At 60.9% G+C, this 26,429-nt stretch overlaps 1 protein-coding gene across 9 annotated transcripts in view; it reads right to left on the reverse strand.

Annotated features, from left to right (window-relative positions):
- The window catches only part of ITGA5 (integrin subunit alpha 5), a 69,011-nt gene that overhangs the window by 32,412 nt on the left and 10,170 nt on the right, over positions 1-26,429 (reverse strand). Inside the window, exons 1-3 of one of the 9 annotated variants that reach the window (XM_073318281.1) lie at positions 21,455-21,720; positions 4,584-4,717; positions 173-285 (exon numbers count right to left, since the gene is read on the reverse strand). In XM_073318281.1, the coding sequence (XP_073174382.1) occupies positions 173-285; positions 4,584-4,717; positions 21,455-21,609 (402 nt within the window). In that variant the 5' untranslated portion in view covers positions 21,610-21,720. Of the gene's footprint in view, positions 1-172; positions 286-4,583; positions 4,718-7,964; positions 8,132-8,322; positions 8,394-21,454; positions 21,726-26,429 lie in introns of those variants that run through there. The other 8 variants (XM_073318282.1, XM_073318279.1, XM_073318280.1 and 5 more) reach the window with 8 other exon arrangements.

Consider the following 26,429-nt stretch of genomic DNA (forward strand, 5'->3'; position numbering starts at 1 on the left):
GACTGAGGAGGCCCCGGTACCTGATGGCGTCCACCCACACACTAGCTACTCCAGCACAGCGTGGGGCCAGGCGGGAACCCCCTGCCCCATAGCCAGGCAGCGAATGAGCCCCAGCCCGCCACATGGCAGGCCCTACCAGCCGGGGTCCCCCGGTGCCGTTCTCAGTTCTCACCAGGATGGAGCTGCCGTGGGACCGCACTGTCGCGCCGAACCATTGCAGGGATTTGAACTCCACCTGCGTCAGCCCATCGGTGCCATTCCCGCTGAAGTCGTGTTGGCGGGACCCTGTGGGGAGAAGCGTGGTCACTGCCGGGCTCCATGACTGGCACCAGCTGCCGCCTCCGCGGGAGGCCTAGGATACATGGCTGAGCTGGGGCAGTGCTGACCCAACACGCCAGCCAGCTCACCGGCACAAACCCTGTGTGGGACAGCACGGCCCTGAGGCCCTGTCACCAGGGAGGGAGCCGCTGGCATGGGGAAGCCCCCTTGCAAACACCACAGGGGAAGGGGCAGCGTGCTCCAAGCTGTCTTGAAAGAGGGCATTTGGCCAAAGTGTCCCAGGAAGGGACAGTAGCTCCTCTCCCACCCAGCCCTTGCCAGCCCCAGGCGGGTCCCAGCTGCCACCCACAGCCCCCCCGCCCCCCCCACTTCCTCCTGAGTGGGTCCCACATGCTGGGGCCTTCACTCAGCTTTGATTTACAGGAAAACACAAGCAGAGGTGAATTCTTGGAAAAGCAAGAACCCTCCCATCTCCCACTACATATACCCTCCTCTACCTGCACTGCATCCCTGCCCCCCCACAGCCCACACTGCAATCCCCACCCCCGCACTGCACCCCTGCCCCCCCACAGCCCACACTGCAATCCCCACCCCCGCACTGCACCCCTGCCCCCCCACAGCCCACACTGCAATCCCCACCCCCGCACTGCACCCCTGCCCCCACCCACAGCCCACACTGCAATCCCCACCCCCGCACTGCACCCCTGCCCCCACCCACAGCCCACACTGCAATCCCCACCCCCGCACTGCACCCCTGCCCCCCCAGAGCCCACACTGCAATCCCCACCCCCGCACTGCACCCCTGCCCCCACCCACAGCCCACACTGCAATCCCCACCCCCGCACTGCACCCCTGCCCCCCCACAGCCCACACTGCAATCCCCACCCCCGCACTGCACCCCTGCCCCCACCCACAGCCCACACTGCAATCCCCACCCCCGCACTGCACCCCTGCCCCCACCCACAGCCCACACTGCAATCCCCACCCCCGCACTGCACCCCTGCCCCCACCCACAGCCCACACTGCAATCCCCACCCCCGCACTGCACCCCTGCCCCCCCACAGCCCACACTGCAATCCCCACCCCCGCACTGCACCCCTGCCCCCCCACAGCCCACACTGCAATCCCCACCCCCGCACTGCACCTCTGCCCCCACCCACAGCCCACGCTGCAACCCACACACTTAAACCCTGCCACCTATAGCCCACACTCCTTGCCCCCTTCCCCAGCCCCCACCTATAGCTCACACTGCAACCCCCCGCACTGCACCTTTGCCCCCACCCACAGCAACACCCTGCCCCCTCCCCTGCACCCCTACCCCCACCCACTGCCCCCCACAACTTGTGCTGCAACTCACTCTGCCCCCTCAGCCCCACACTGCCCCCGCCTCCTATACTGTAACCCCCAGGACCCCTCCCCCACATCTGCCCTGTTGTTCCCCCTCTCATAGTCCTCCTCCCCTGCAGCGCACCCCCTGCCTTCGCCCACTGCCTCCCGCATTGCCACACTGCCTTGAGGGATTTTCCCACCCCACATGCCTCCTGCATCCCCGCTTTTTTCCCCTGGGCTCTGCCCCATCTTGGCTCTAGGGGGTGGATGAGCCCAGAGCCACCTGTGGTTCATCATTAACCACTTATCTCAGGGTGAGGGATCACCGCCCCAGAGCAAGAGGCCATGTGGCTCCAGCTGCTGGCAGGGTGCCCTGAGGGGGAGCGGAGCCAGGAGATCCTCTGGAAACGGATCTGCCAGCGGGGCCGGGAGCCAGACGGGCCACGTCTGGCTGGAGCGAGAGCAACGTTTGGTGCGAGCCGCGCGGGGCGACAGCTCCCGTTGGGCTGCGTCCGGCTCTCCGGCCGTAACGCAATCGGCCCGACCAACGAGCCAAGGAAAATCCCCTGGCTGCGAGCCAGCCAGAGCCCCATCCAAGCCGGCCCCTCCAGGGCACCAGCAGGGATGCCGGGGAAACCCCGCTCCAGGTCACCCCAGCCAGGCGCCAGCTCTGCAATCCAGCCGCAAAGCCCTCGCTTCCCTTTGCAAAGTTGGGTAAATATTTGTCCTTGGCCAGAGTGAGAGACAGCCAGAGCCAGAGCCCTGCCCACGTGGGTGGGAACATGGGGTCCCCTCCCCCCTGCGCAGCCTTTAGCCTGGGATCCCAGCTCCCCCTGATGGCCCTGACTGGGGGGTGGGGGGGGGAGCTCCCCTCCTGACCCCCGGCCCATGGCTCGGTCCCCCGGCCTTGCACTGATCACTGCCGAGGGACCCTGGGGGAGCGACAACGGGATGGATGTGCGCACCACCATGGCAAGACCAGGACTTTGCACCCCACCTGTCCCCACGCAAAGCAATGCCAGGCCGGAGCTGGGATAACCCCGTTAAAACAAGGAGGACGCTGGGAACAGGCTGGCTGCCATGGAAACGCAATCGCCTCTGGAGTGGGGCGCATGGGAAGTTTAATGGGGGCTCGGTGACAGCAGATGGTTGTTTGGGACAGGAAGTGGCAAGGAAACACATAATGGGGGGATAAGGGGGGGGGCACAGGAACCATCCAAGCTGGGAGGGGCCAGCACTCCCCCAGCACAGCCCCATCCTGGCAGTGCTGGGGGGCTGGGCTGGCCAGAGGAGCCACCTGCTGTGGCTGGGGTTACAGCTAATCTGGACTCTCCCCTACCAGGAGCGCTGACTGCCAGGCTGCTCAGCCTCCCCTGGCTAGGGGTTGGGCTAGCCTGGGGCTGATGCCCTCCCCAGACCTGCCCCCCACCCCAACCTGGTCCCTACCCTGAGCTCCACCTGTAGCAGGTTCTCAGGAGGCTGGGAGCTTGGCCGGGAGGGGGACGAGGGCAATGCTCCATGGGCACAGGGCTGTTCCCTCCCCGGGGGGTGGGGTGCTCTGGGTGGAGGCAGGCACAGTGCATTCTGGGAGCCAGAGACCCCAGAGGGGAACATTCTTGTCCAGCTACAGCAGCAGAAACATCCACTTTGGGGCCTACCGGGGGCGGGCACAGCAGGGAACAGCCAGACTGGAAGCGCTGGCTGTGGGAGGAGCTCCTGGCTCCTCCAGCAGGGGGGGCTGTGGGGGGAGCTCCCGGCTCCTCCAGCAGGGGGGGCTGTGGGGGGAGCTCCCGGCTCCTCCAGCAGGGGGGGCTGTGGGGGGAGCTCCCGGCTCCTCCAGCAGGGGGGGCTGTGGGGGGAGCTCCTGGCTCCTCCAGCAGGGGGGGCTGTGGGGGGAGCTCCCAGCCTCTCCAGCAGGGGGGGCTGTGGGGGGAGCTCCTGGCTCCTCCAGCAGGGGGGGCTGTGGGGGGAGCTCCTGGCTCCTCCAGCAGGGGGGGCTGTGGGGGGAGCTCCCAGCCTCTCCAGCAGGGGGGGCTGTGAGACTGGATGGGAAAGTGTGGCAGACGACACTGGGATGGGGGCTGGGTGCCATGGCCCCAGGGTGGGGCTGCACTGCCATGTCCCTGGGCCCAGCCAGTAGAGGGGGCGGGGAGATGGTAGCAGGTTCCCCCCAGCTCAGGTTTCTCCAAGAGAGAAAATCTCTGACAGGTCCGTGAGGGTTACGGGGGCTCAGTCCCGGGTCAGCTCCGGCCGCAGTAGCGGCTTGCAGGCCGGCTCCTGGCCCCACACGGAGGTGACCGAGAGCAAGAACCACCCCTCAGCTCCCGTCGTGCAGGCAGGCCAGGGCACCCAGCACAACGGGTCCTGATCCTCCTCAGCACCGCTGCTGGGCTGGATAACAACAGAAACCGCCTGGCTGGGGAGGGAGGAGACGGGGCCGGGCTGGGGAGTCTCATGTGGCAGCTGCCGAACCCAGAGGGGGCTGACCTAGGGGACAGGGCACCTTCTGCAGGAGTCAGAAGGGCACAAACCCCAAGGGGGAGGGGAATTCTCCATGCCCCAGCCCCATGTGATCCCCCGACCCTTCCTAGGGCCTCAGGGTGTCACCCCTACATAGCTCATCTCATGGACAATAGAGAATCTCAATCCTGACCCACAGCCCACACAATCCCAGCCCTGGGCTCCAGCCCCCAGCTCTGCCGGTGCCCCTCAATCCTGACCCACAGCCCCCTGCTAGCCCAGCCCTGGGCTCCAGCCCCCAGCTCTGCCAGTGCCCCTCAATCCCGACCCGCAGGCCCCTGCTCACCCAGCCCTGGGCTCCCCCCCAGCCAGCTCTGCTGATGTCCATCAGTTCTGTTTGACAGGAAGCTGCCCAAGGGGAGAAGCACATCTGACACCCGCCCCCGCACCCCCTCCCAGGGTGCTGGATTGAACCCACTGGCCCCTCCCCCCCACGAGGCAGTTGTGCCCTTTACCTGTCTGGTCAAATTCAATCGGGGTGCAGCTGCTGTTGCCCTGGTGCCAGGGACAGTAGTAGACAGCCCCGCCCTGTGTGACGTTGAGCTGGCTTGTGTTGGCCTTGGGAGCTCCAACGAGGATGCTGATACTGCTGGGAAAGAGAGGAGGAAAGGGCCATGAGTCATAGAATCATAGAATATCAGGGTTGGAAGGGACCCCAGAAGGTCATCTAGTCCAACCCCCTGCTCGAAGCAGGACCAATTCCCAGTTAAATCATCCCAGCCAGGGCTTTGTCAAGCCTGACCTTAAAAACCTCTAAGGAAGGAGATTCTACCACCTCCCTAGGTAACGCATTCCAGTGTTTCACCACCCTCTTAGTGAAAAAGTTTTTCCTAATATCCAATCTAAACCTCCCCCACTGCAACTTGAGGCCATTACTCCTCGTTCTGTCATCTGCTACCATTGAGAACAGTCTAGAGCCATCCTCTTTGGAACCCCCTTTCAGGTAGTTGAAAGCAGCTATCAAATCCCCCCTCATTTTTCTCTTCTGCAGGCCAAACAATCCCAGCTCCCTCAGCCTCTCCTCATAAGTCATGTGTTCCAGACCCCTAATCATTTTTGTTGCCCTTCGCTGGACTCTCTCCAATTTATCCACATCCTTCTTGAAGTGTGGGGCCCAAAACTGGACACAGTACTCCAGATGAGGCCTCACCAATGTCAAATAGAGGGGAACGATCACGTCCCTCGATCCGCTTGCTATGCCCCTACTTATACATCCCAAAATGCCATTGGCCTTCTTGGCAACAAGGGCACACTGCTGACTCATATCCAGCTTCTCGTCCACTGTCACCCCTAGGTCCTTTTCCGCAGAACTGCTGCCTAGCCATTCGGTCCCTAGTCTGTAGCGGTGCATTGGGTTCTTCCGTCCTAAGTGCAGGACCCTGCACTTATCCTTATTGAACCTCATCAGAACCTCGTCAGAAACAGCAGCTGGGCTGGGCCCCTCTCCCCCGGCCACCCCAGGGTCCTTTCCCAGTTCCCAGGCTCCCTGCAGACAGGCCATGAGCCACTGCTCCAGCACCCCCAGCATGCTCCATGGGCATGGCTGGTACAAGGGACTGTGGGAGCTGTCTGCGGAGCGCTGGTGATTGCTCTGCAGGTGAGGTCGCTGTCTGCAGGCCTGAGACCCCCTGTCCCCGGTATCCCCACTGTGAACCCCCTGGAGTCACTGCAGGAATTAGCTTAACCAAGCTGGGGGATGCCCCATCTCTTCCCCTGCTCCCCCAAGGCCTGAGGCTGCCTTGCTGAGCACCGGCTACAGACTCACTGCAGGGTCAATGTGCCATCCAGGAGGCTTGCCCCTCCCCTGGGATGCCATCCGCACACCCATCTTCCCCCCAGGAGACCGATACCGCCCTGCCCCGCCAGCCGTAGTGTATCAGCTCCAAGGGGGCCCTTCCGCACAGCTACGGCACCAGCTCCCTGGCCCCAGCACTAGGGGGGGCATCAGAGCTGCAGTGACCGAGCATTGCTGTGGGCGCTGGTCCTTGGGACACTCCCATGGGAAAGTGACAGGGTTCGTTCATTAAGGAAAAGCCAGCAGGAAGGAAACAACCAGCCACGGTCTCGGGCGAACACTGGCTGCCTGTTCCCAGTAAGGCCAGGAGGGGACAGGGCCAGAGAGCAGAAGGACCAGAGCTATTTAAAAAGGGACTTGCTCTTAAGAGAGGGCAGAGAACAGTTGGAGGGGGGGTGGGACGAGACACCAGACCAGCACAGGTACCCGCTGGGGTCTGGGGAAGCGGGTCCACTGGGGGACGGCAGCATCAACAGGGGCCAGGACTCCTGCTTTGAAACAGGGCTGAACCACTGCAAATGACCAGGTGGCTGGTGGTGGAGGGGGGAAGGGCTCTTGTGAGAAGACGCCGGGATTTCCCAGGCCTGACCTCTGCTTCAACAGGGGGCAAATATACAGCACAGCATCCCCTAGCCACTGCGCTGGGGCCAGCACTGACTGTGAGGGGTGCATCACTTATAGAGTGCCCCAGCCTACTCCCTGCAGCAGAGCTCCCCCTAGTGCCACACTGAGGCCTCAAACCCACTCCTCATGCCCCCCAAACCTGCTCCTCATGACCCCCTTTCCCCAGTTCTATTGCCCTCTGCACACACCCTCCCCATGGGGCCCCTGTGCTCAGCTGCAGGGCCTGTAGTAGACCCTTGTCAGCGCCTGGGACAATGGGCCCTTGTTGTGGGCATCCAGGGGTGCACAGAGCAGCTGCGATTCACCGACCAGGGCCCAGCCAGGCCTGGGACAGAGCTGAAACCAACCCCAGCCCGCAGGCCACTGTGAGGGAGGGGGGCAGGTCACTATCCCCAGAACTTGCCCCAACCACTGCCTTCGTTGGGACAGCGACTGGCTGCCGGTCCCCACCACTTAGGCCCCCAGGCTGCAGCTGGGACCAAGGTGCCGGAATCCCTGCCCCAGAAACCCCAAAAGAGCCTGGTTCCCTGGAGTCCCAGGCCAAGGCCCTCACATTCAACAGGAGACTTCCGTCCCCCGGTGCGGCCACTATTCCCGACTCGCAGGGACATGCCAGACCTTTCCCACCTCACTTCCACATCTGGATCAGGCACCTCCGACTCCTGGGGATGGGTCTTTGCACCAACGCCATGTGCTCAGCTCCTCCCCACCCAAACACTCTCTGCAAGGCCACCTCTAAGCCAAGCGCTCCCCAAACTACACTGGCTGGGCAGCACTGCCCGCAGGTACAGAGGTGACCTCGCTCCCCATGGCTGGACCCTCTATCTTCTGTAGGGGGTGGCATGCTCTCATGTTCTGTAGGGGGTGGCCAGTATCCTCCCCACTCAGGCCCAGGTTATTCCCCCAGTCCCATCAGTCTGAAGGGCCAGCTCAGGCCCTGCCCAGCACAGTGCAGAACCAGCCTCAGTGACACACTGTACCTCAAAGCAGCACCCTGGACCTCCATATTCCACATGGTGATAGGACTGTGACGTGTCTGGTACAAAGTCTGCCTTGGGAGGTATCGTTTACAAAGTCTAGATCCATCTAGCATTAATAGCCTGTTGGACCCAGAAAAGGAAAACGGGGAAGGAATAGTGGGAGCACATGACTGTCTCCTCACTGGTCATTTGGGAGAGGATGGCCAGGACAGAGGGGCTGATTCAGCATCTGTGCACGCAGCCTGTAACTCAGGTCCAGAGAGGGAACTGTGTAACTGACTTTACGGAGGGGAGCAGTCACACAGCTAACTTCTTGGGGACAGAGAAGGGGGTGACGGAGGGTACCCCAATCCATGCTCCAGTCTTCCTGGACCCCAGTCCTGACATGCGTGTGGAAAGTAACTGTGTCTCTTTAAGTCAAGATGCAGCTCCCACACCTGTAACAGCCAAGAAGTTGAGTCCAGGAAGCTTCCAGGTGGTGGTTGTCTGTGAGCATGCAAAGGACCCGGCTGGCTGACGGGGTGGGTTTTCCTCTGGGCTCGTAAGACACAAAAAGCAGCTGAGGGAGAGCTGCTGCATAAAGGTGCATCTGACTAAAGAGTACAAACTTGTAACCCAGAAAGCACAGATCACAACCCTGTAAGGAAAAGGGGAAAGGAAGGTCTCAGGGCTGGGAGTGAGGAACACAGGGTAAGGCCAAGAGTGGAGATGGATTTCTTGCATATGTATAGTCCTGGGGTTGGGAGACATCTCCGCACAGGGCCAGCCAATATGCAGAATGCCTTACATCCTCACCTCACTAGACCCTGCAGTACCAAATCCCCAAAGGTACGATTGGATTGAGAACCCATAGCGAAGGGAACACTGAAGAAAAAGAAAAACCAGTAACTGAACACATGTTAAGGTTCAGGAAGGAGCTGGAAGACACAAGAGGTATCGAACAAACCAGCCAGTTTAAACAGAGGGGGTGGTATGACAAAGATATTTGCAAACACCCAACTGCATATCCCCATTGCCTGCGATGAGGTGATGTACCTCAGTTTCCCCTTCCATACAGCAGACCAGGTTTATTATGGTTTCTCTGCTGTGACAAGCTTCAAGCCTGCTTGCAGGTATTAGCTGAGAAGCAGCATTACCATATGGCCTCTTAACACAGGGTGAGTTCTTATTTACCACTCCTAGCATGTGCAAGAGCTTTCCCCCAAAATCATGCATATTGCACCCTTTTCCTAGGGTTTGACATCAGGGTTAACACGAACACCACATTTTTTTATCATGAGGTTTAACAGTAGCACCGAAGATACTTGTAAACATCCTGTTCCTGTGGTTTAGTCTCAAGAGATGCCTGGGTCTGCTCAAAGGCATCGGCTAGACACCATCTCATCCCCAGTTTTCACATTGTGGTCCCACAGACATCTTTACATACGCTTAGGAAACGCGCCTGAGCAACCAGGTCAAACATTTGTTCAAAACTTTAAACACCTTTCCCCCTCACCATTTCCCATCAGATCTTTCATCCTAGGAAGTTCTGAGGTTTTGCTATGGGTATGTTGCTGAAATAAGTTGAGAGGTTGGGAACGCCCACAGCCGGCCTTTCAGTGGCAACAAAGGAGCACCTAGTGAGACAGATTTACATCAGCACCAGCCAGACGTGTCAGTGGCCCGATAAGGGGAAACCACTCTCCCAATTGCCAGCCCAGAGACTCCTCAGAGAGGGCACATGCCCAGTGAGGGTTAACCCACGCCACAGCAAGGATCTTCCTAGCAGCGGGAGGAAAGTTTAAAAGAGGGACAGTGACATCATCACTTGGCCTCTCTCCTCCCCCATTTCAGCATCTGGAAGACAAAGACTTTGAACTGAGGAGACTGGTCCCCGGCTGGGAAGGGAATCCAGCCTGTGTACTGAGAACTGTCAGCTGCTGTAACATCTCTTAGGGTGAGAGACTGCTTCATTCAGATCTTGCTTAGTCTGTTAAAGTTAGAATTTAGAGCAGGGGTGGGGAACCTTTTTTCTATTGGGAGCCACTGACTCACATAAAAAATCGGTTACAGGCCACACACAGCCAGGGGGGGGAGGGGGGGAAGGCTCGGGGCTTCTCCTAGGCTCTGGGGTGGGACCAGAAATGAGGGGTTCAGGGTGCAGGAGGGGGCTCCGGGCTGGAGCCGAGGGGTTTGGAGTGCAGGAGCAGGCTCAGGGCTGGGGCAGGGGGTTGGGGCGGGGGTGCAGGCTCTGGGAGGGGGCTCAGGACTTGGGCAGGGGGTTGGGTTGCAGGTTCCGGTGGGGCGCCGCTTACCTCAGGTGGCTCCTCGTCGGTGCCGGGGCTAAGGCAGGCTCCCCCCGTGCCTTGGCCCCCTGCTGCTCTTGGAAGCAGCCCATGATGTGACCATGTGGCTCTGTACTGTGTGTGCGGACAACGCCCGCAGGTTCCCGGCCAATGGGAGCTGCAGGGGCAGCGCCTGCAGGCGGTGGTAAGCGCATGCAGACTCTGAACTTTCTTGATCACCCCTGTGCTTAGCAGCTGCAGGGGCAGCCAACCCGACCAGCCTGGCACCCTCGCTTCCCCCACAGCAGGGCAAGCCGCTGCTCGCTACAGCCCCATGTGGGGCACCGAGGCTCGGGGCTTCCAGCCCATGGCGCAGATACTTGCCGTGGGCCGAATGAAATTAAGCAGGGGGCTGGATCTGGCTCGTGGGCTGGAGGTTCCCCACCCCTGGTTTAGACTGTGTTTCTACTTTTATTTCTTAAAAAGAAAAGGAGTACTTGTGGCACCTGAGAGACTAACAAATTAAAATTCATGAAGTTGATAGATTTCCACTCCATACGGCTAAATTCAGTGCCTTTCATAATGACAGGTTTCAGAGTAACAGTCGTGTTAGTCTGTATTCGCAAAAAGAAAAGGAGTACTTGTGGCACCTTAGAGACTAACCAATTATTTATTTCTTAGGTAACCAACTTTGATCTCAATGCCTGCTACTTATAGTCACTTCAAGCCTGTCTCTCTGTAGTTAATAAAGCTGTTTTATATTTTACCTAAAACAGTGTAATTTTGGTTGATGTGCTTGTGGAATCTCAGCTCAGGTTAACAAGGGCTGCGGCACACCCACTACCCTGTGTCAGAGTGGCAAATGAATTAATGAGCTTGCACAGTCACTGGCATAGTAGTGTGAGAACAGTTCAGGCAGGAGTGTTAAGGGGGTACAGCAGTTCCACAGTTTCAGGTTGTACCCCAGAGATCCATTACAGCCTCCCCATATGAACTCATACCGAGAAGCTGCTGGACCCCTTGGGACAATACCTGCCCCCTGACACTCGTGTCATCAGGCCAGATGGAGAACACTGTGCCCAGCACAGCAGGAGATGCCAGGCAACCCTCAACATCACCCAGCAGCACATCCCACCCAGCACCCAGCACCAGCTCCCCAAGGGCTCAGGTGTGGGTGGCAGGAGCTGAGCCATCGCTGGTGGGTCAGGGGATGAGGAGACAGGGGTTCAATGCCTGGTCTCCCTTTGTGACCTTGGGCACGTCACAACCTGGGCCTTGGCTTCCGTCAGTAATGCAGGAGAACCCTGCTTCCTGTCTCCACCCTACTCGTTGTCTCTGTAGACTGTGAACTGTCTGGGGCAGCGATTGTGTCTGTCCATGCAGCATCTGGCACGAAGGGGCCCCGATCTCAGTTGGGGCTGCTGGGCGCTCCCCTCAGACAAGCACCAGGGGAAAGCAGGTCCAGCTTGGCTGGGTCCATACTGGCCGCGAAAGCCCCAGTTCTGGGGGCTCTGGGCCTGTCACCACACAAACAGGGCTGGCCCTGCAGTGGGCAGTCAGCACCTCAGTGGAGCAGGGGCTGGGGGTCCAGGCACAGAGCAGCGGCAGCCACTTGTCTAATCCCAGGGGAACTCTACCAGCCAGGAAGGGCCAGCACCAATTCCTGGGGTAAATGGTTTGGTCTGTAAAAGGCAACTGACTTCCTGCTGGCGAGGGCCGCCCCCCCCCGCAAACTATTTCCCCCTCCCCCACAAAGGGCACAGAAAAGGGGGTTAAAAGCAACAAGCTTCTGTCTACAGCGGAGAGTGTCGGGTCAATCCCTGTGGAGCCGGAGGGCGCCCCATGGGGTGGAGGGGCAGGGCGGAGAGGTGCCATCCAGCCCTTGCAGGGCACCAGGCTCCTCCCTCACTAATGGCCACAGCCCTGGAGTAAGGGAGGGCACTTCACAAGGGAGAATCTGATTGGGCAAGACCTGAGACATGGTGAGAGTGGGGGCTACTGTTACAGAAGGAGATGAAGTCAGGACTCCTCGGTTCTAGCCCTGGCTCTGGAGGGTGGGTCTAGTAGGTTGGAGCTGTGGGGTCTAGGAGCCAGGACTCCTGGGTTCTAGCCCTGACTGACAGAGACTCTCCATAGCCTTGGGCACCTCACTGCACCTCAGTTTCTGCCCCATGAGCTGGCCCCACTTCTACTAGCCTCTAGCAGGTGACTGTGTGACTGAATTCACAGCTGGTTTGTGCTTTGGGACCCTTGGGTGCTATGTAATAATTATACTGAAAGGAAACGGACACGCAGCTCCTGGGCTTTCCGCACACAATGGGCAGCTAGAGAGTCTCAGGCCAAATGAAGCAGCCCAAGGAGACCCCGTACTGCATCTGTGGGAGTGAGAGTGCGGCGTGGGCCTCCCCTGGAAAGGTCTGCAAGAACTGGCTGCGCCCTGGAGTACAAAGCAGGCTGGCAGGGCCGAGGGCTCAGTGAGCCAGCAGATCCCGCAGATGGGGCAGGCTTAGATGGGGAAGGGCTCTAAAGGCAATGGCAATTCAGCTGGTGTCTGGTGCAGCCAAACTAGTCCAGGATGCCACAAGTCCAGGCCAGGAACCAGCCCCACCCAGCTCTGCAGGTCCCGGAGGGAATTGGACCTGGACAGACCCCCGCCCCCCCTCGGAGTAAAACCCCCCCAAAGAGCAGCCAGGGGCCCCCAGCAGTGGCTTTGGGGCAGTTACAGAGGGCGACCCAAGGGCACCAGAACCTTTTTAGAAGCGTGTTGGGGGATGCAGCCCCTCCTGCCCCACAGTCTGCGAGGGCCTCAGCCCAGCTGTCCCAGGGTGGCTGCAGGCAGCGCAGTGGCCCTGGAACCCAGCCCAGGCAGGGGTTTGGGGAGCCTGCCCCCCCAGCTCCCCCGGCCCGGGGAGCTGGGCTGAGCCTGCCTGGCTGGGGAAGGAGGGGAAGGCTTGGAGGCCTGGCCAAGGCAGGGAGCTCCAGCAAAGCAGAGGCTGGGCACAGCAGGGGGGCCGGGGGTCTAGGCCATTAAAGGCCCCGACTGAGCTCTCATGTCTCTGAAGGGGGAGGGGGCACCTGTTGTTTCTTTCCCTGGAGCCCCCTCCCCCACCCCCTGGGAATGAGCTAGCCTGGAGAACAAAGGCAGCCCAAGCTCCTGCTGGCTCTCCCACCCCGCTCCAGGGGCTGGTGGGAGAGGGGCAGGCCAAGGGGGTGGGGGGAATCTACCCCAAGACACTGGGGATGTGGGAAGGGGCAAGAGGCGGGATCCCTGGACTGTGGGGCACGGGAACCATGGGGGCAAGAGACAGAGCTTCCCCCCCAGCACCCACAGATGGAGGGGGTCGGGGGCTCAGGCCCAGATTGTGCAGCACATTTGGGTTTGGGGAGCAGAGTTCCAGGGCCTGGACCCTACAGCCAGCCCATGGGCACCAGGCTGGGCTCCCGTGCTGCGGCTTGTGGGGTGGGGGATGTTACACCCCCCATCTGGACTCTTACTCGGGCCCACTTTTCTCTGCCCGCTAGCTCATGCCCCCAGCTAACAAGTGTCATGTCCTCACCGTGGGGCTCTCTAGGGGCCCAGGGCTGCCCCATAGCCCAAATCAAAGCCCAGGATCCAGACTACAGCTGCCTGGAATGGAACCAGCCAGAACCCGGCTCTGACCATGCTGAAACATGGGGATCCCCAGCCCAACCAGTCCCAGCACCCTGGGAGGTGCCCATCACGGAGACTGAGATCCCAGCTTAAAGGTGATCCAGGACCAGAACCGTGGTTCTGCTTTGGGGCTGATCTCCCATTTGTGGGGAAGACAGAGAGGTCTGGTGGATTAGTGCAGGATGGTGGGGGTGGGTGTTAGGACTCCTGTGTTCTGATCCTGACTCTTGACACTGAATCACTCATAGCATGGGCAAGTCCCTGCCACTCTCTGCCTCAGTTTCCCTTCCGAAGTAGGGCTGATAACCTTCACCCTCCCCTTCCCTGATGGGCTGGGGGATTCCTGAGAGCTGGAAGATCACTGTGAACACAAGACACACCAGACACCCTCAGAGCATCAAAGCAACTGCACACACACCTCTGCTGTCAGGCGGCTCCCCAAGGGTTGGGGCTACTACCCCAGCTTCCCTTCCTTGCTAGACTATTTATCAGTCCTGTCCAGCTGGCCTCTCTGCCTCTTCCACTGCTCCAAGTCCTACTGCCAGCCCCTCAGCTCCTGGCTGGAGAGCCCCCGTCTCACTCCATGGACATAGAGCCCCCATAGCCAGTGCGGGCCTCTCTGCTCTCTCGCAGGCAGCTTCATATACTCTGGCATCATTCCCAGCATGCCTTGCTGCCCTGCATGGTGCCCTGCCGATGGCAGCCTGCTCCTCCCCAGCACAGTGTGCCTCCGGACAGAGGGGGTTTACCTGCTGGCCCCTGGAGATGGGGAGAGCCGGTCAGCTGTCTGCCAGCCCCCCTGGAAGAAGGGTGGGGGTTACACTCAGCTGCTAACCCACAAGGTCCCGGCTGGGGACTGGGTCAGCTGATTCAGGGCAGAGGCTGTGCGGCATCCGGGCTGGGATTCTCCTGGGAAAGCAGCACTCACTCACACATTGCTCCTGCTCTGTGGTTTGGGCCGGCTGGGAGCCAGGGCTCCGGGAACAGCCTGACTCACTGCGCGGCTTCTGCTGCCAGCCAGAGTGCGCAGAGACGGGAAAAGGGAGAGACAGACAGGAAAGGGATTGCACAGGGGAGCCATGCCATGGGTAGTCCTGGCCGCTCGGCGATTCCTGAGGGCAGCAGGGAGAGAACCAGGATCCCGCTGCTCCGAAAGCCCCAGTCCCGAGACCTGGACTAAGGGAGAATCCCAGCCTAGGCCGGAGTCAGGGTGAGCGGTGCCGTGCCAGGCGGCGGCACACATGGGCATACCCGAACACTGCAAACCAGACTTTTCCTAAATCCAGGCAAGGCCCTGATGGCTGCATCCTGGTCAGCTCTTTCCATCCCCGCATGCCATGGGAATCAGTAGGCCCATCCCTAGACGTCACAGCCTGCTCCACACAGCAAAGCCCAGCGATCACGGGTCAGGAGCCCACCCCAAGGGGTGGGGGCGAGGGGGTGGGGGCAGGACCTGGCAGCCACAACCCTGAGGCTGAATGAGCCAACACCAGCTCCCGATGCTGCCTCAGTCCCTGGGAAACTCAGCTCTCTGGAAGGTCTGGGGTGGGGGGTGTCAAACTGCTCAGGGAGACGTCACAGAGGAGCTCTCTGGGGTCACAAACCTCCCGGTGTTCCAGGGGGCAGGTGAGTGTGTAGGATTTGCTCTGGGGTCAGGGTGGGCGCTGTCTGGGGTCCCATTACCCAACACACTGTTCCCACGGCCCAGCTGCCCTAAGCTGCTCCACATGGGATCTAGACCCTCAGCCTGGGGCTTGGCTGGTCATTTGCCCTCTGGGGCTTCCCACCCTCTGCTGAGCTGCTGGCACCCCTGAGGACTGATAAAATTTGTTCTTCAGCAAGGTGCCAGGACTCCGAAGCCCAGCGGGGAGCAGACCCGGCCCCGGCCCCGGCCCCGCCACTCATGAAGCATTCTCTGGCTGCTTTCTCCCAGCTTTGTGTAGATACTTCCCCCATGCTGCTGGGGACGGGGTCCGGGCCTGGGTGTGAATGAGTTAATAGGCAGCAAGACCTGGAGCAGTGGAAGAGGCAGAGAGGCCTGCTAGACTGATAAATAGTCTAGCAAGGAGGGAAAGCTGGGGTAATAGCCTCACGCCACGGGCTGAGAGGAGGGGTGTGTGCACCACAGTTGCTGTGATGCTCTGAGGGTGTCTGGTGAGTCTTGTGTTCACACTGATCTTCCAGCTCTCATGAATCCCCCAGCCCATCAGGGAAGGGGCGGGTGACGGTTATCAGCCCTACTTCAGAGGGGAAACTGAGGCAGAGAATGGCAGGGACTTGACACTGAATCACTCACAGCATAGGCAAGAGTCAGGATCAGAATAGGCTCTGCTGGGGGCTATGGTAAGTCAGGAAGCCCTCCCCTTCCCCCCACGGGAGGGGTGTGAACACCAGAGCAGAGATTAGCTGAGCTCCGGGCTGCTCTTGGTTGGAAGATCAGGGAGAGCATCCACCCAGCCTGTAGCTGGGTCCTGCACCCGCCTTGCCTGTCTGGCGCGTTCCCAGACCCTGCCACCTCCCCCACCCCGGGAGCCTGGACAAGGGCCCCTTTCTGGTGCACCTCTGGGGCCCAATAGCAAGAGGCTCTGGGAGCTCAATGTAATGAGTTTAGCAAAGAGAAGGTTCAGGGCTGACAGTCCCTATGACAATGGGCTCTGCAGCCCAGCAGAGAAAGTCTAACCCACGCCAGTGGCTGGCCGCTGAAGCCAGATCAGCTCAGACTGGCAATAAGATGTGAATGGGTAACAGGGAGGGGCGTTAACTATCAGAACAGTTTACTGAGGGTTGTGGTGGATTCTCCATCCCTGGCCATTTTAACTCCTTTGGACGAGCTCAAGCAGGAGCTAGCCCAGCGCAGTCCTGAGGCCTGTGCTGTGCCGGTCAGGCTGGATGGTCACATGGATTATGAAATCTGACTGGCATGGACTGGCCCATGGCCAGGCAGAGCTCTTGGGCAATAAGCTAATGGCTCCTGTTGTGTATTTAACCCTTTGGTGCCCAGGGCTGTGCTAAGTGGGCAGCCCCTTACTGTAGCAGGGAGCTGTGGGCTAGATCCCCCAGCATAGCCAGCTGATGCCCCCCATTCCAAGGGGGCAGGGTGCATAGCTTGCTGCCACCACCCCAGGGAACACAGGAAGGACAGCAAGGCTGGGAGGCCACAATGTCACTGCACTGGGGAGTACCATTATCCCCCTGAAATAGATGGGGAAACTGAGGCACAGGGGGGGGTCACACAGGAGGTCATTGGCAGAGCCGGGGGTAGAACCCTGGAGTTCTGCCTCCCAGCCCCACACCCAATCCAGCAGACCAACCTTGTGAAATCTGTTCCTTGCCGTCAAGAGCACTAACGTCTGCTGAAGCCAAGCCCGACAAGGCCTCTTCCTGGGGTCCCCATGCAGAGACCCTCCCCCGGCAGAGCTGCTGGGGCCTCACAGAGCTAGTTGCTGCTTTCTACAGCGAGCTCTGCAGTTAGAGCAGGGCGGGACTGGGAGTCAGGACTTCTGGGTTCTATTCCCAGCTCTGCCACTGCCTTGCTGCGTAACCCTGAGCAAGTCACTTCCCAGCTCTGTGATTCAGTGTCCTCTTCTATAAAGTGGGATAATTACCCAGGGCTGTGAAGCAGAAATGCTACCAGAGACGTCCCCCTCTCTGGAAACCAGAGCCCTGGACAGAGCATCCCAGTGCCAATCGCTTCCAGCCCCAGACCCAGTGCCATGGGCAGCCTGTGCCAGCCCCTTCAACAGGAGGAGGGGAAAATAGCAAGCCAGGTGAAAGTTTTGCCTTCCCTGTATCAGGTGGTGCCCAGATCTGCGCTGCATGAGGGACCAGGACGTCCAGGCCAAGAGAGAGATGACATGTTGAGCGAGGAAAGGCAATCAGTGACATTTCATTACAGGATGCACTGATTTGGCTGCAAGGGGGTTGGGAAATCAGTGGCACTGCGTGTGAAGGGGGTGGAGAACTGGCGGCAATGGATATGAGACCCATCCAAATAAAACGCAGAACCCTGGAATCCACAAACCAGACCTCAGGATGACAGTGTGAACCCGCTCGCCACCCAAAGCGCATCACCCAGGAGGTGGAATACAGCCTCACAATCAGCTATCCCCCTATCTCAGTCAGTACCAATAACCCCACTGCACAGAGGAGGAAAACAGATGCCCAGAAGAATGATTTACACAGTGAGTTAGGAGCTGAGCTGGAGACAGAACCCTGGCATTCTGACTCCCAGGCCCCCTGCTCTAACCTACCCACTAGATCCCACTCCCCCGAGCCAGAACCCAAACCCAAACCCAGGCATCCTGATTCCAGCCCCCTGCTCTAACCCACTAGACCAGGGGTGGGCAAACTACAGCCTGGGGGCTGCATCCAGCCCTTCAGATGTTTTAATCTGGCTCTCGAGCTCTTGCCGGGGAGCGTGGTTGGGGGCTTGCCTTGCTCCGCGTGTGTCATGGCTCTGCGTGGCTCCCAGAAGCAGGGCATGTCCCCCCTCCAGCTCCTATGCGTAGGGGCAGCCAGAGGGCTCTATACACTGCCCCTGCCCCAAGTGCTGCCCCCGCAGATCCCATTGGCTGGGAACCATGAGTATTCATGCCACGCCATACAATTTCTATACCCTGATGTGGCCCTCAGGCCAAAAAGTTTGCCTACCCCTGCACTAGACCCCACTCCCAGGCCCCCTGCTCTAACCTACCCACTAGACCCCACTCCCCCAAGACCCAGAAACAAACCCAGGAGTCCTGACTCCCAGTCCACTCTTCTTTTAGCTACCAGACCACGTGCTCCTAAGGAGCCAAGCACAAACATCTGGGAATGATCAGAGATGGGTGTGGTTTTAGCCCCTGAGTGTTGGCTGTTTCGAAGCTGGGGTGTTGGGTTGGGCCCTCTCTCTCTGACCCCCTGAGCACACAGGGAGTTAGGTGCAGAGCAGCCTGCAGTTTCAGGTCACATCGGGGGCTGCTCTCACATCGCAGAATGCTGGGACATGGCCCAACAGGTCTATAAACACTTTCCCCCCAAAAGGGACCCACCCAGCACCATTCTAATGCAGCCACCTCTGGGGTAGAGCACAATAGCCAGCAAACCTGCCAGCTGGGATTTTGACTGAAGACAATGGGGGCTAGACTGCTACTCACCCCGACAGCACCCTGAGGTCTGCACCTTGTGTCCCAACATGCCACAGTAATCGCACTGTGGGTTCTAAGCAGTCTGCTTGGCAGCTGAAAGGGTTAACAACCCAGTAGAGGGGAAGTGGCTCTTACACCCCCAACCCCCGTTGCAGGGGATGAGCCCACAGGGCTGGACATGGCAGACCCTCAGGCCAATCAGCCCAGTGATACCAGGGGTTGGAGGCACTTTCCTGGCCAACAGATATGGGGGTGGGGGGAGAAGAGGAACAGGGTGGTTAGGCCAATAGGATCAATGGTAACAGCTGCCTCTTGGTTGGGCTTTACCCCCTCAGCTGCCTCTTGGCACATCCAAGGGCTGGGGCTTTAACAAGCTCAGCCTGACTGGTGCTGGGAGCAAGTAGGGACCGTGAATGGAACAGAGCACACTCATGAGGGGCATCTCCGCGAGAAAGCTCACTGAGCTGGCTGCCTGCCACAGGCCACGGGACACAGCTCTCCCCAACTCCACCCTCCCCACTGGATCAGAGCCACCAGGCCCCACACCCACCCAGCACTGCCAGGGCAGGGAAGAGAGGGGCTTTGATAAGTGGCATTCCCAGGAGCAGCATCTGGGAATTCTGTGTCCCTAGGGGACCAAGGGGCGTTCGGAATCAGGACTCCTGGGTTCTATCCCCAGTTCTGGGAGGGGAGTGGGGTCTTGGGGTTCAAGCAGCCGAGCTGTGAGGCAGGACTCCTTCTCCAGAGACAAGGATAGAACCCAAGACAGGTCTACTGGTTTGAGTGGCGGGGCTGGGAGCCAGGACTACTGGGTTCTAGTCAGAACCGAATAAGGGCTTGTCTACACTGGCAATGAGTGCTTGAACGTGCGTAGTGACAGCACAGCGCTGGGAGAGAGCTCTGAGAAAACCACCTCCACGAGGGGCATAGCTCCCAGCACTGGGGCGCTGTCTACACTGGCATTTAACAGCGTTGAAACTTGCAGCGCTCAGGGGGGTGTTTTTTCACACCCCTGAGCGAGACAGTTGCAGCACCTGTAAAGTGCCTGTGTAGACAAACCCTAACACCCTGAGCCTGGGAACACTGGGCTCCATGTCAAGACACCCAGTGTCACCCACTCCCCCGCCCCTGATTACACAGCACCATGAACCGGAGTTGCCTGAGCTCTGGAGGAGTCCTGCCCTCAACCCTGCCACGTTCACTGGCATGAGGGTCCCGATCCCTGGCACCTTCCGCCCTTGGTTGCTTCCTCTGCACCCAACCCAGCAGGACCTCGGGGGAGGCAGATTCGCCCCCATCCTGATGGGCGTGGGCCACGGGCCAGTTCAGGAGGGGGACGGGGAAATGCAAGGGCGGTTCAGCCCTGGTCCGGGAGACGCCCCCTCCAGCCCCCCCATGGCTCCGTGTTCGTAGCTCGCCAGGGACTCCTGCCGCCCCCCAGTGCTCGCAGTTCCTGTGCCCCACTCGGGGCTGCCCCCTGGCGAGGCGGGGGGGGGGGGGGCAGGAATAACCTCCCCAGCCCCGCAGCGTCCCGCCCAGCTGCCCTCTCCCAGGGAGTGCCCCCACCGGTCCCTGCGCCGCCAGGAGAAAGCGCCTCCAGCGCTGGAATTCCGCCTGCTCCGAGTTACAAGGGAAGGAGCCGATCCCCGGCTCCGATTACAGGAAACGCTCCGTTCCCAGCCTGTTCTGTGCGGGGCCGCGGGGGGGGGGGGTCCCACCGGAGCGCGGGGCTCGGGCTGCGGCGTCGCCCGCCCACCCGGCCCCGGGTCCCCACGCGCGTCCACCCCGTGCGGGGATCCCACGAACAGGCGCGGGCCCGGGAGCGCGAGGGATGCGGGCGGGGGGGCTCCGGGGCCCGGCAGAACCAGAGCGCCGCGGCCGGGGCTCCGAGGAGCGAGCCGGGACCGGACGGGACGCGGCACGGGGCCGGAGCCGCGTGCCCAGACCGGCGGAAAGAGGCGGGGCCCCGCCAGGGGGACTGGGGGCAGAGCCCGGGAAGTCAGCGCTGGGCTAGGAGCACACGCCTCCTCCCCCGGGGGTAACAGGGGGCCGTGAACCCCCCCCATATTCCCCGCCCACAAGGGGCCATGAACCCCCCCCACTCCCCCGGCCCCGGGCTAGCAGGGGGCCGTGAACCCCCCCCCCCATATTCCCCGCCCACAAGGGGCCATGAACCCCCCCCACTCCCCCGGCCCCGGGCTAGCAGGGGGCCGTGAACCCCCCCCATATTCCCCGCCTACAGGGGGCCATGAACCCCCCCCACTCCCCCGGCCCCGGGCTAGCAGGGGGCCGTGAACCCCCCCCCCATATTCCCCGCCCACAAGGGGCCATGAACCCCCCCCACACTCCCCCGGCCCCGGGCTAGCAGGGGGCCGTGAACCCCCCCCATATTCCCCGCCCACAGGGGGCCATGAACCCCCCCCCCACTCCCCCGGCTAGCAGGGGGCCGTGAACCCCCCCCATATTCCCCGCCCACAGAGGGCCATGAACCCCCCCCACTCCCCCGGCCCCGGGCTAGCAGGGGGCCGTGAACCCCCCCCCATATTCCCCGCCCACAGGGGGCCATGAACCCCCCCACTCCCCCGGCCCCGGGCTAGCAGGGGGCCTTGAACCCCCCCCATATTCCCCGCCCACAAGGGGCCATGAACCCCCCCCACTCCCCCGGCCCCGGGCTAGCAGGGGGCCGTGAACCCCCCCCCCCATATTCCCCGCCCACAGGGGGCCATGAACCCCCCCCACTCCCCCGGCCCCGGGCTAGCAGGGGGCCGTGAACCACCCCCCCTCCCCCGACCCTTTGATACAATTTGTTCTTCAACAAGGTGCCAAGACTCCAGAAGCCCGCGGGGGAGCGGCCCCGGCCCCGGCCCCGCCGCTCGCTCACCCACCTCTGAGGCTCCGGGAGGTAGAAATCCACGGCGAAGCCGAAGAGGCTGCCCGGGGCTCCGCGGAACAGCGCCGGCTCGGCTACGTCCAGGTTGAAGGCGCGGGCGGGCTGCAGGGCGAGCAGCAGCAGCGGCAGCAGGGTCCCGGGGGGTGGCATGGCGGAGCCCGGCGCGCTGGCTGCCCCGCTCCCGACGCGCGGGCAGGACCTTGCGGGAGCAGGGCTCCGAGACCCCTCCTGGAAGCGCCCGCAGGGTGTTTCCACCCCGCCAAAGGGAGGAGTCACCAGCCGCGGCTGCGCCCACCCCCTGCCTGCGGGGTGGATCTCGCTGCGCGGAGATGGGGCGGTTTTGGAGAACACGACACCGCTGGCACCGGCCGGGCCGGGGGCAAGCCCGGGACCCCAGCGATGGGCCGGGAAGGGTCCGGCTTTGCGCTCTTGAGTTCAACCATAGGGAGCTTCTATGCAAGTGCAAGTAGCAAAAGGGGGAGCTCACACTTTTGGGGAGCAGCAGCCCCCCCCAAGTGAGCAAGATCCTGATCCCCGCGCCCCAAGGAAGTATGTCTGGGGGTGGTTCTGCAGCTAGCGGGGCCCCTCCCAGGGCTGTTCCCTGCAAAGGCCCTTTGCAGAAGGCAGGAAGAGGCTGGCAGAAGGCAGAGAGGAGGAAAAGCACTTTGATTCTATCCCTGATGGCTTCTCTGTGGTCATTATCCTATGTCACAGACAGGGAAACTGAGGCCCTGAGAGGGCTGGGCCTCAGGAGAGCGGGGCTCGATTCTCAGCTTTGCCACAGCCTCCTTGGGACCTGAGGAAGAGCCCTGGGTAGCTCAAAGGCTGGCCTCTGGCCTCAGCAGAAGTGAGTCCAACAAAAGCTATTCCGTGCCCCACCTTGTCTCTCGGATCCTGGGACCAGCCCGCTACAGCAACACTGCAAACAACAGCCTCCTGTGTGCACTGGGCAGGCCATTGCATCTCTCTGGGCCTCAGTTCCCAGCTGTAGCATGGGGCTAAGGATCTGCCCCCAGTGGGTTTGGGGGGCAGTGCCCAGAGACTGCTGCAGCATGGGGGTCACATACACACCCTCCCCTGCACGTACCAGAGGCAGGGTAGAGAGCAGGTCTCTTGGCTCCCCACCCACTGGCCTCTCCACTTGCCAGCCCCCTGGAACGGCCACTGGGGGGGCACATCCCAGCGGCTCCAGCCCGGCTGAGTTCATGGAAAGAGGTGACCCTGCAATGTGCAAAACATTTGCTTAGGCAAAAGCCTTGGAAATCTCCCATAGTATCCCAGTACAGGAGGCCAGGGTGAGAAACGCCCTGAGGCTAGCGCTCGCCAGGCCTCCACCACCCCACTAGCTTTCCACTGACATCCCACTCCACCCAGCCTGAGTCAGTGTGGGGCAGGGAGCCCAGCCCAGCCCTCCAGCCCCTGCCCCCCTGAGGCTCCACAGCTGGCACAAACAGCAATTAGCCCTCACAGCCAGGGAGGGAGGGTGTGAAACAGGGAAGAGAACAAAGGGGGAGACAGCAAAAGTTAATGTCAGTGATTGCTTGAATTCTCAGCACATAGAAGCTGGGAAGGGAACCCAGGAGTCCTGGTGTTCTGCCCTCACTGCTGGACCCCACACCTCTCCCATAACTGGGACAAGAACCCAAGGAACCCTGTTCCTGCTGTGTTATTGTTGGGTTACTTGTGCAGGCACAGGTGTGTTACTGCAGGGTTGTTTTTGTACAGATGGGTGTGTTATCACAGGGTCACTTGTACGCACACTGGTGTGTTATTGTAGGGTTGTTCGTGCCAGCTCAGTCCAGATGAATTCAGCAGCTGCAGTCTGTCCTGGCCTCACTTGGTTCCCATGAACAGGGAGCAAAGGCAGGAGCCTGAAGAGCTCTCCTGGGGCTGAAGGGCAGGGAGCACCTTCTCCAGGGGCCCATGATGACCAGTGTGAGCCCCTACTGCAGGACAGCCCATCCCAGGGGGTATGGAGGGAAAGGACCCTGGGAGGGATCGGGGAGCTGGCTGGGTGAAAAATGGGCCCAAACTCGGGCTACTAGAAGCTGCTCTGACTTGCACCCACAACCCAGAGCAGGCACCCCAGGCTTTCCCAGCGCTCCCCAAAATCCCACCAAGCCAGGGAGCCAGAGGCAGCAGGGCTGAGCCATGGCTGCAGCAAAGCTGCTTTTGTGCTATTTCCTGGCCCCTCGGAAACAGGAAGTGCCAGAAATCTTGTGCTAGAAGTCATTTCCCCATGACTTCCTGGCTGGCGAGTGAGCCCCACCTCTGGGCTCCCCAGAACAGCCAGTGGGCTGGAGTGTCTCCACTCACAGCACAGAGGTGATGTCGGGTGCAGGGAAACTCCAGGGGAATCTAGTCGGTTCTGAGTTAGAAGGAGAAGGGAAATGGCACAGGAACCCAGCCTGACACCTCCAGTCCCCACAGGCAACCCTACAATAACAGCCCAGCACGCAGGGCCCCAATCCCCACAGGCAACCCTACAATAACAGCCCAGCACGCAGGGCCCCAATCCCCACAGGCAACCCTACAATAACAGCCCAGCACGCAGGGCCCCAATCCCCACAGGCAACCCTACAATAACAACCCAGCACGCAGGGCCCCAATCCCCACAGGCAACCCTACAATAACAACCCAGCACGCAGGGCCCCAGTGCACACATGTGACCCTACACTAACAAACCAGGCTGTCAGCCCCTTTGGCAAGCTGCACCAAGGGAGGTGCCATGAAAACAGTCTGGCAGTGACAGGCAGGGGGCGTTCACTGCACTATGGGCTAGGAAGGTGGGGCTAGTCAGTGCCACACCCCAGGCGGGAAGGTGGCTGGGGCAGAGGCCAAGTCCCAGACCCCGCTGGGGAGTGGTCTGGTGGGCATGGGGAGGGGAAGGGCGGTGCAATGAGAGTCTCCAGGTCGAGAATGGGGTGGGGCTGTAGTGTCCCCTCCCTGCCTCATGCCCATCTGTTTCTCTTCCTAAGCCCTCCTTCCCCAGCCAGTTTCATGCACTTAGCCAACACAGGGGCATGACATCCCCACTGCATCATAAATAGCCAGGGGGCAGCCAGGGGGATGTAATGGATGGGGGTACAGGGGAGCTGGAACAATTTGTACATTGTGGGAGCTGAGAGCTATTGAACCAAACTGTAAATCCTGTATAGGATGGAAACCACTTCAAGCCAGGACCCCTAGTTCCAGCACCTATGTGGGGGGACGTGTTGGGGCACTGCCTGAGCCTGGCACAGGGATCCCTGCAGAATTTAGGGCCCTCACCACAAGCAGGGGACAGCTGATGAGGTTTTGAACCCCCTGGCAGCAGAATCAGCCTCTTGGCCCAGTTTATTGGGGCACATCCAACCTGTAGCACAGACAGCAGGGCAAACAGGGAGGGGACAGTGGCAGGAAGGGGGAGGGGTGGCAGTGGGCTCTCAGGAGGGGGAGGGGGCTCAAGTGGGGGGATGGGCATAGGGCTCTCAGGTGGTGGAAGGGAGGGGCAACAGGGGGCTCTCAGGTGGCGGAGGGTCATGGGGCGCTTAGTTGCAGGGCAGGCTGCCAGCTGCAGGGCTTTTCCTGTCACAGCTGGATCCTCTTTGGGAGGGACCCTGTTTGGGGGAGGGAGGATTGAACTAGAAAAGCAATTCAATTGGGAGGGGTCTGTACCCCTTCCCCCATTCACCTCCCCCCCCATTCACCCCATGCTGCAGCTGCCCCAGGGGGAGGGGAGGGAACCAGCTCACCGAGAATTGGGGGCAAAGCCACCTCAAAAAGCCACTGCCCCCATCCTTGCCTCAGGGCTCCCCTCGCTTCATTCATCCCTCACCCCTCTGGCGTTGCCTCCATCCCTCCATCTCACTGCCAGCTGCCCCTCTCCTCCCCCAGCTCATCCTTTCATCATGTCTGCGTCCTGCCCTTCCCACCTTCCCCTCCACCCCCAGACTGACCAGGGCTGACACAGACAAGCGGGTCTCCTCCCACCCCTACCTAGGAAGTTGCTCTGCATTACTCTGGGCCAGGGGAGATGAGTGTCCATCTGTCTGTCTGAGCAGGGGCCGGTTCCAGGGGATACGCAGCCCAGCAGGGAGCGGAGGGCTGGGAATCCCTTGGAGGGGCTGTGTTGTGTCAAGGGGCCCAAGAGGTTCCCCCTGCAGTGGCTGCCAGTGAAAATCAATCCAGCATCAGGGTGGCATGGAGCCCGCCGGGCAGCAGCACCAACTTGGGGGGTGAGCGCTGGAGCAGAGAGAAACCTCCAGGCCAGGGTCCCCATCAGGAGGGACAGACCCCACCCAGTCCGTCCGTCACTCTATCTGTCTGTGTTTCGCCATTGGGTGAAGAAGATGCTGATTCCCTTCTATCTGCCTTGCTCCCCAACAGCCTACTTCAACTGGCAGCCCAGTCAGCTGGCGCCATGCGGGAGGCGGGCAGGCTGTGGCACCCATGGGTTATGGGAGGGCAGTGCCATGGGCACAGCAGGAAACTGAGTCTCTGTTTGCACATGTATCCCTCAGCAACCAGCAATGGTGAGCGAGAGGATGTGAAAGTGTGTGTGGGGAGTGGCCTGTGTGTGTCTGTGTGTGTGTGTTGGTGCCGTCACTATTTCACAGCTAGAAATGACTCAGACTGCCACGTCTTAGGGGTCCCACCCCAGCCTTGCCAATGCCCCAGGGAGCTCAGGTCTACAGGGTGCTAGTCATGGCACATGGCACGCAGCACAATGAAGTCAAAGCAGGGCCGTGGGGCTGGTGCACAAGGGGTTAAAAGGGCTGGGGGGGCCCACTGCCTGGGCTCCCCTGTGCTGGGGTGTTACTGGGGGTTGCTATGGCAGCAGGTGCCCGCTCAGGGACACGTGGCCAGTCTCAGCCCGGTTCTGTGGGTAATAAGGACTTGGACTCAGGGCAAAGCCCAGAATTGGGCAGGGCTCAGCTCCCTGGGGGGGCCAGGGGAAAAGACCCTACAATAAATAAAACTGCCCCTGT

This window comes from Lepidochelys kempii, chromosome 20 (assembly GCF_965140265.1).
Source record: "Lepidochelys kempii isolate rLepKem1 chromosome 20, rLepKem1.hap2, whole genome shotgun sequence".
NCBI lineage: Eukaryota > Metazoa > Chordata > Testudines > Cheloniidae > Lepidochelys > Lepidochelys kempii.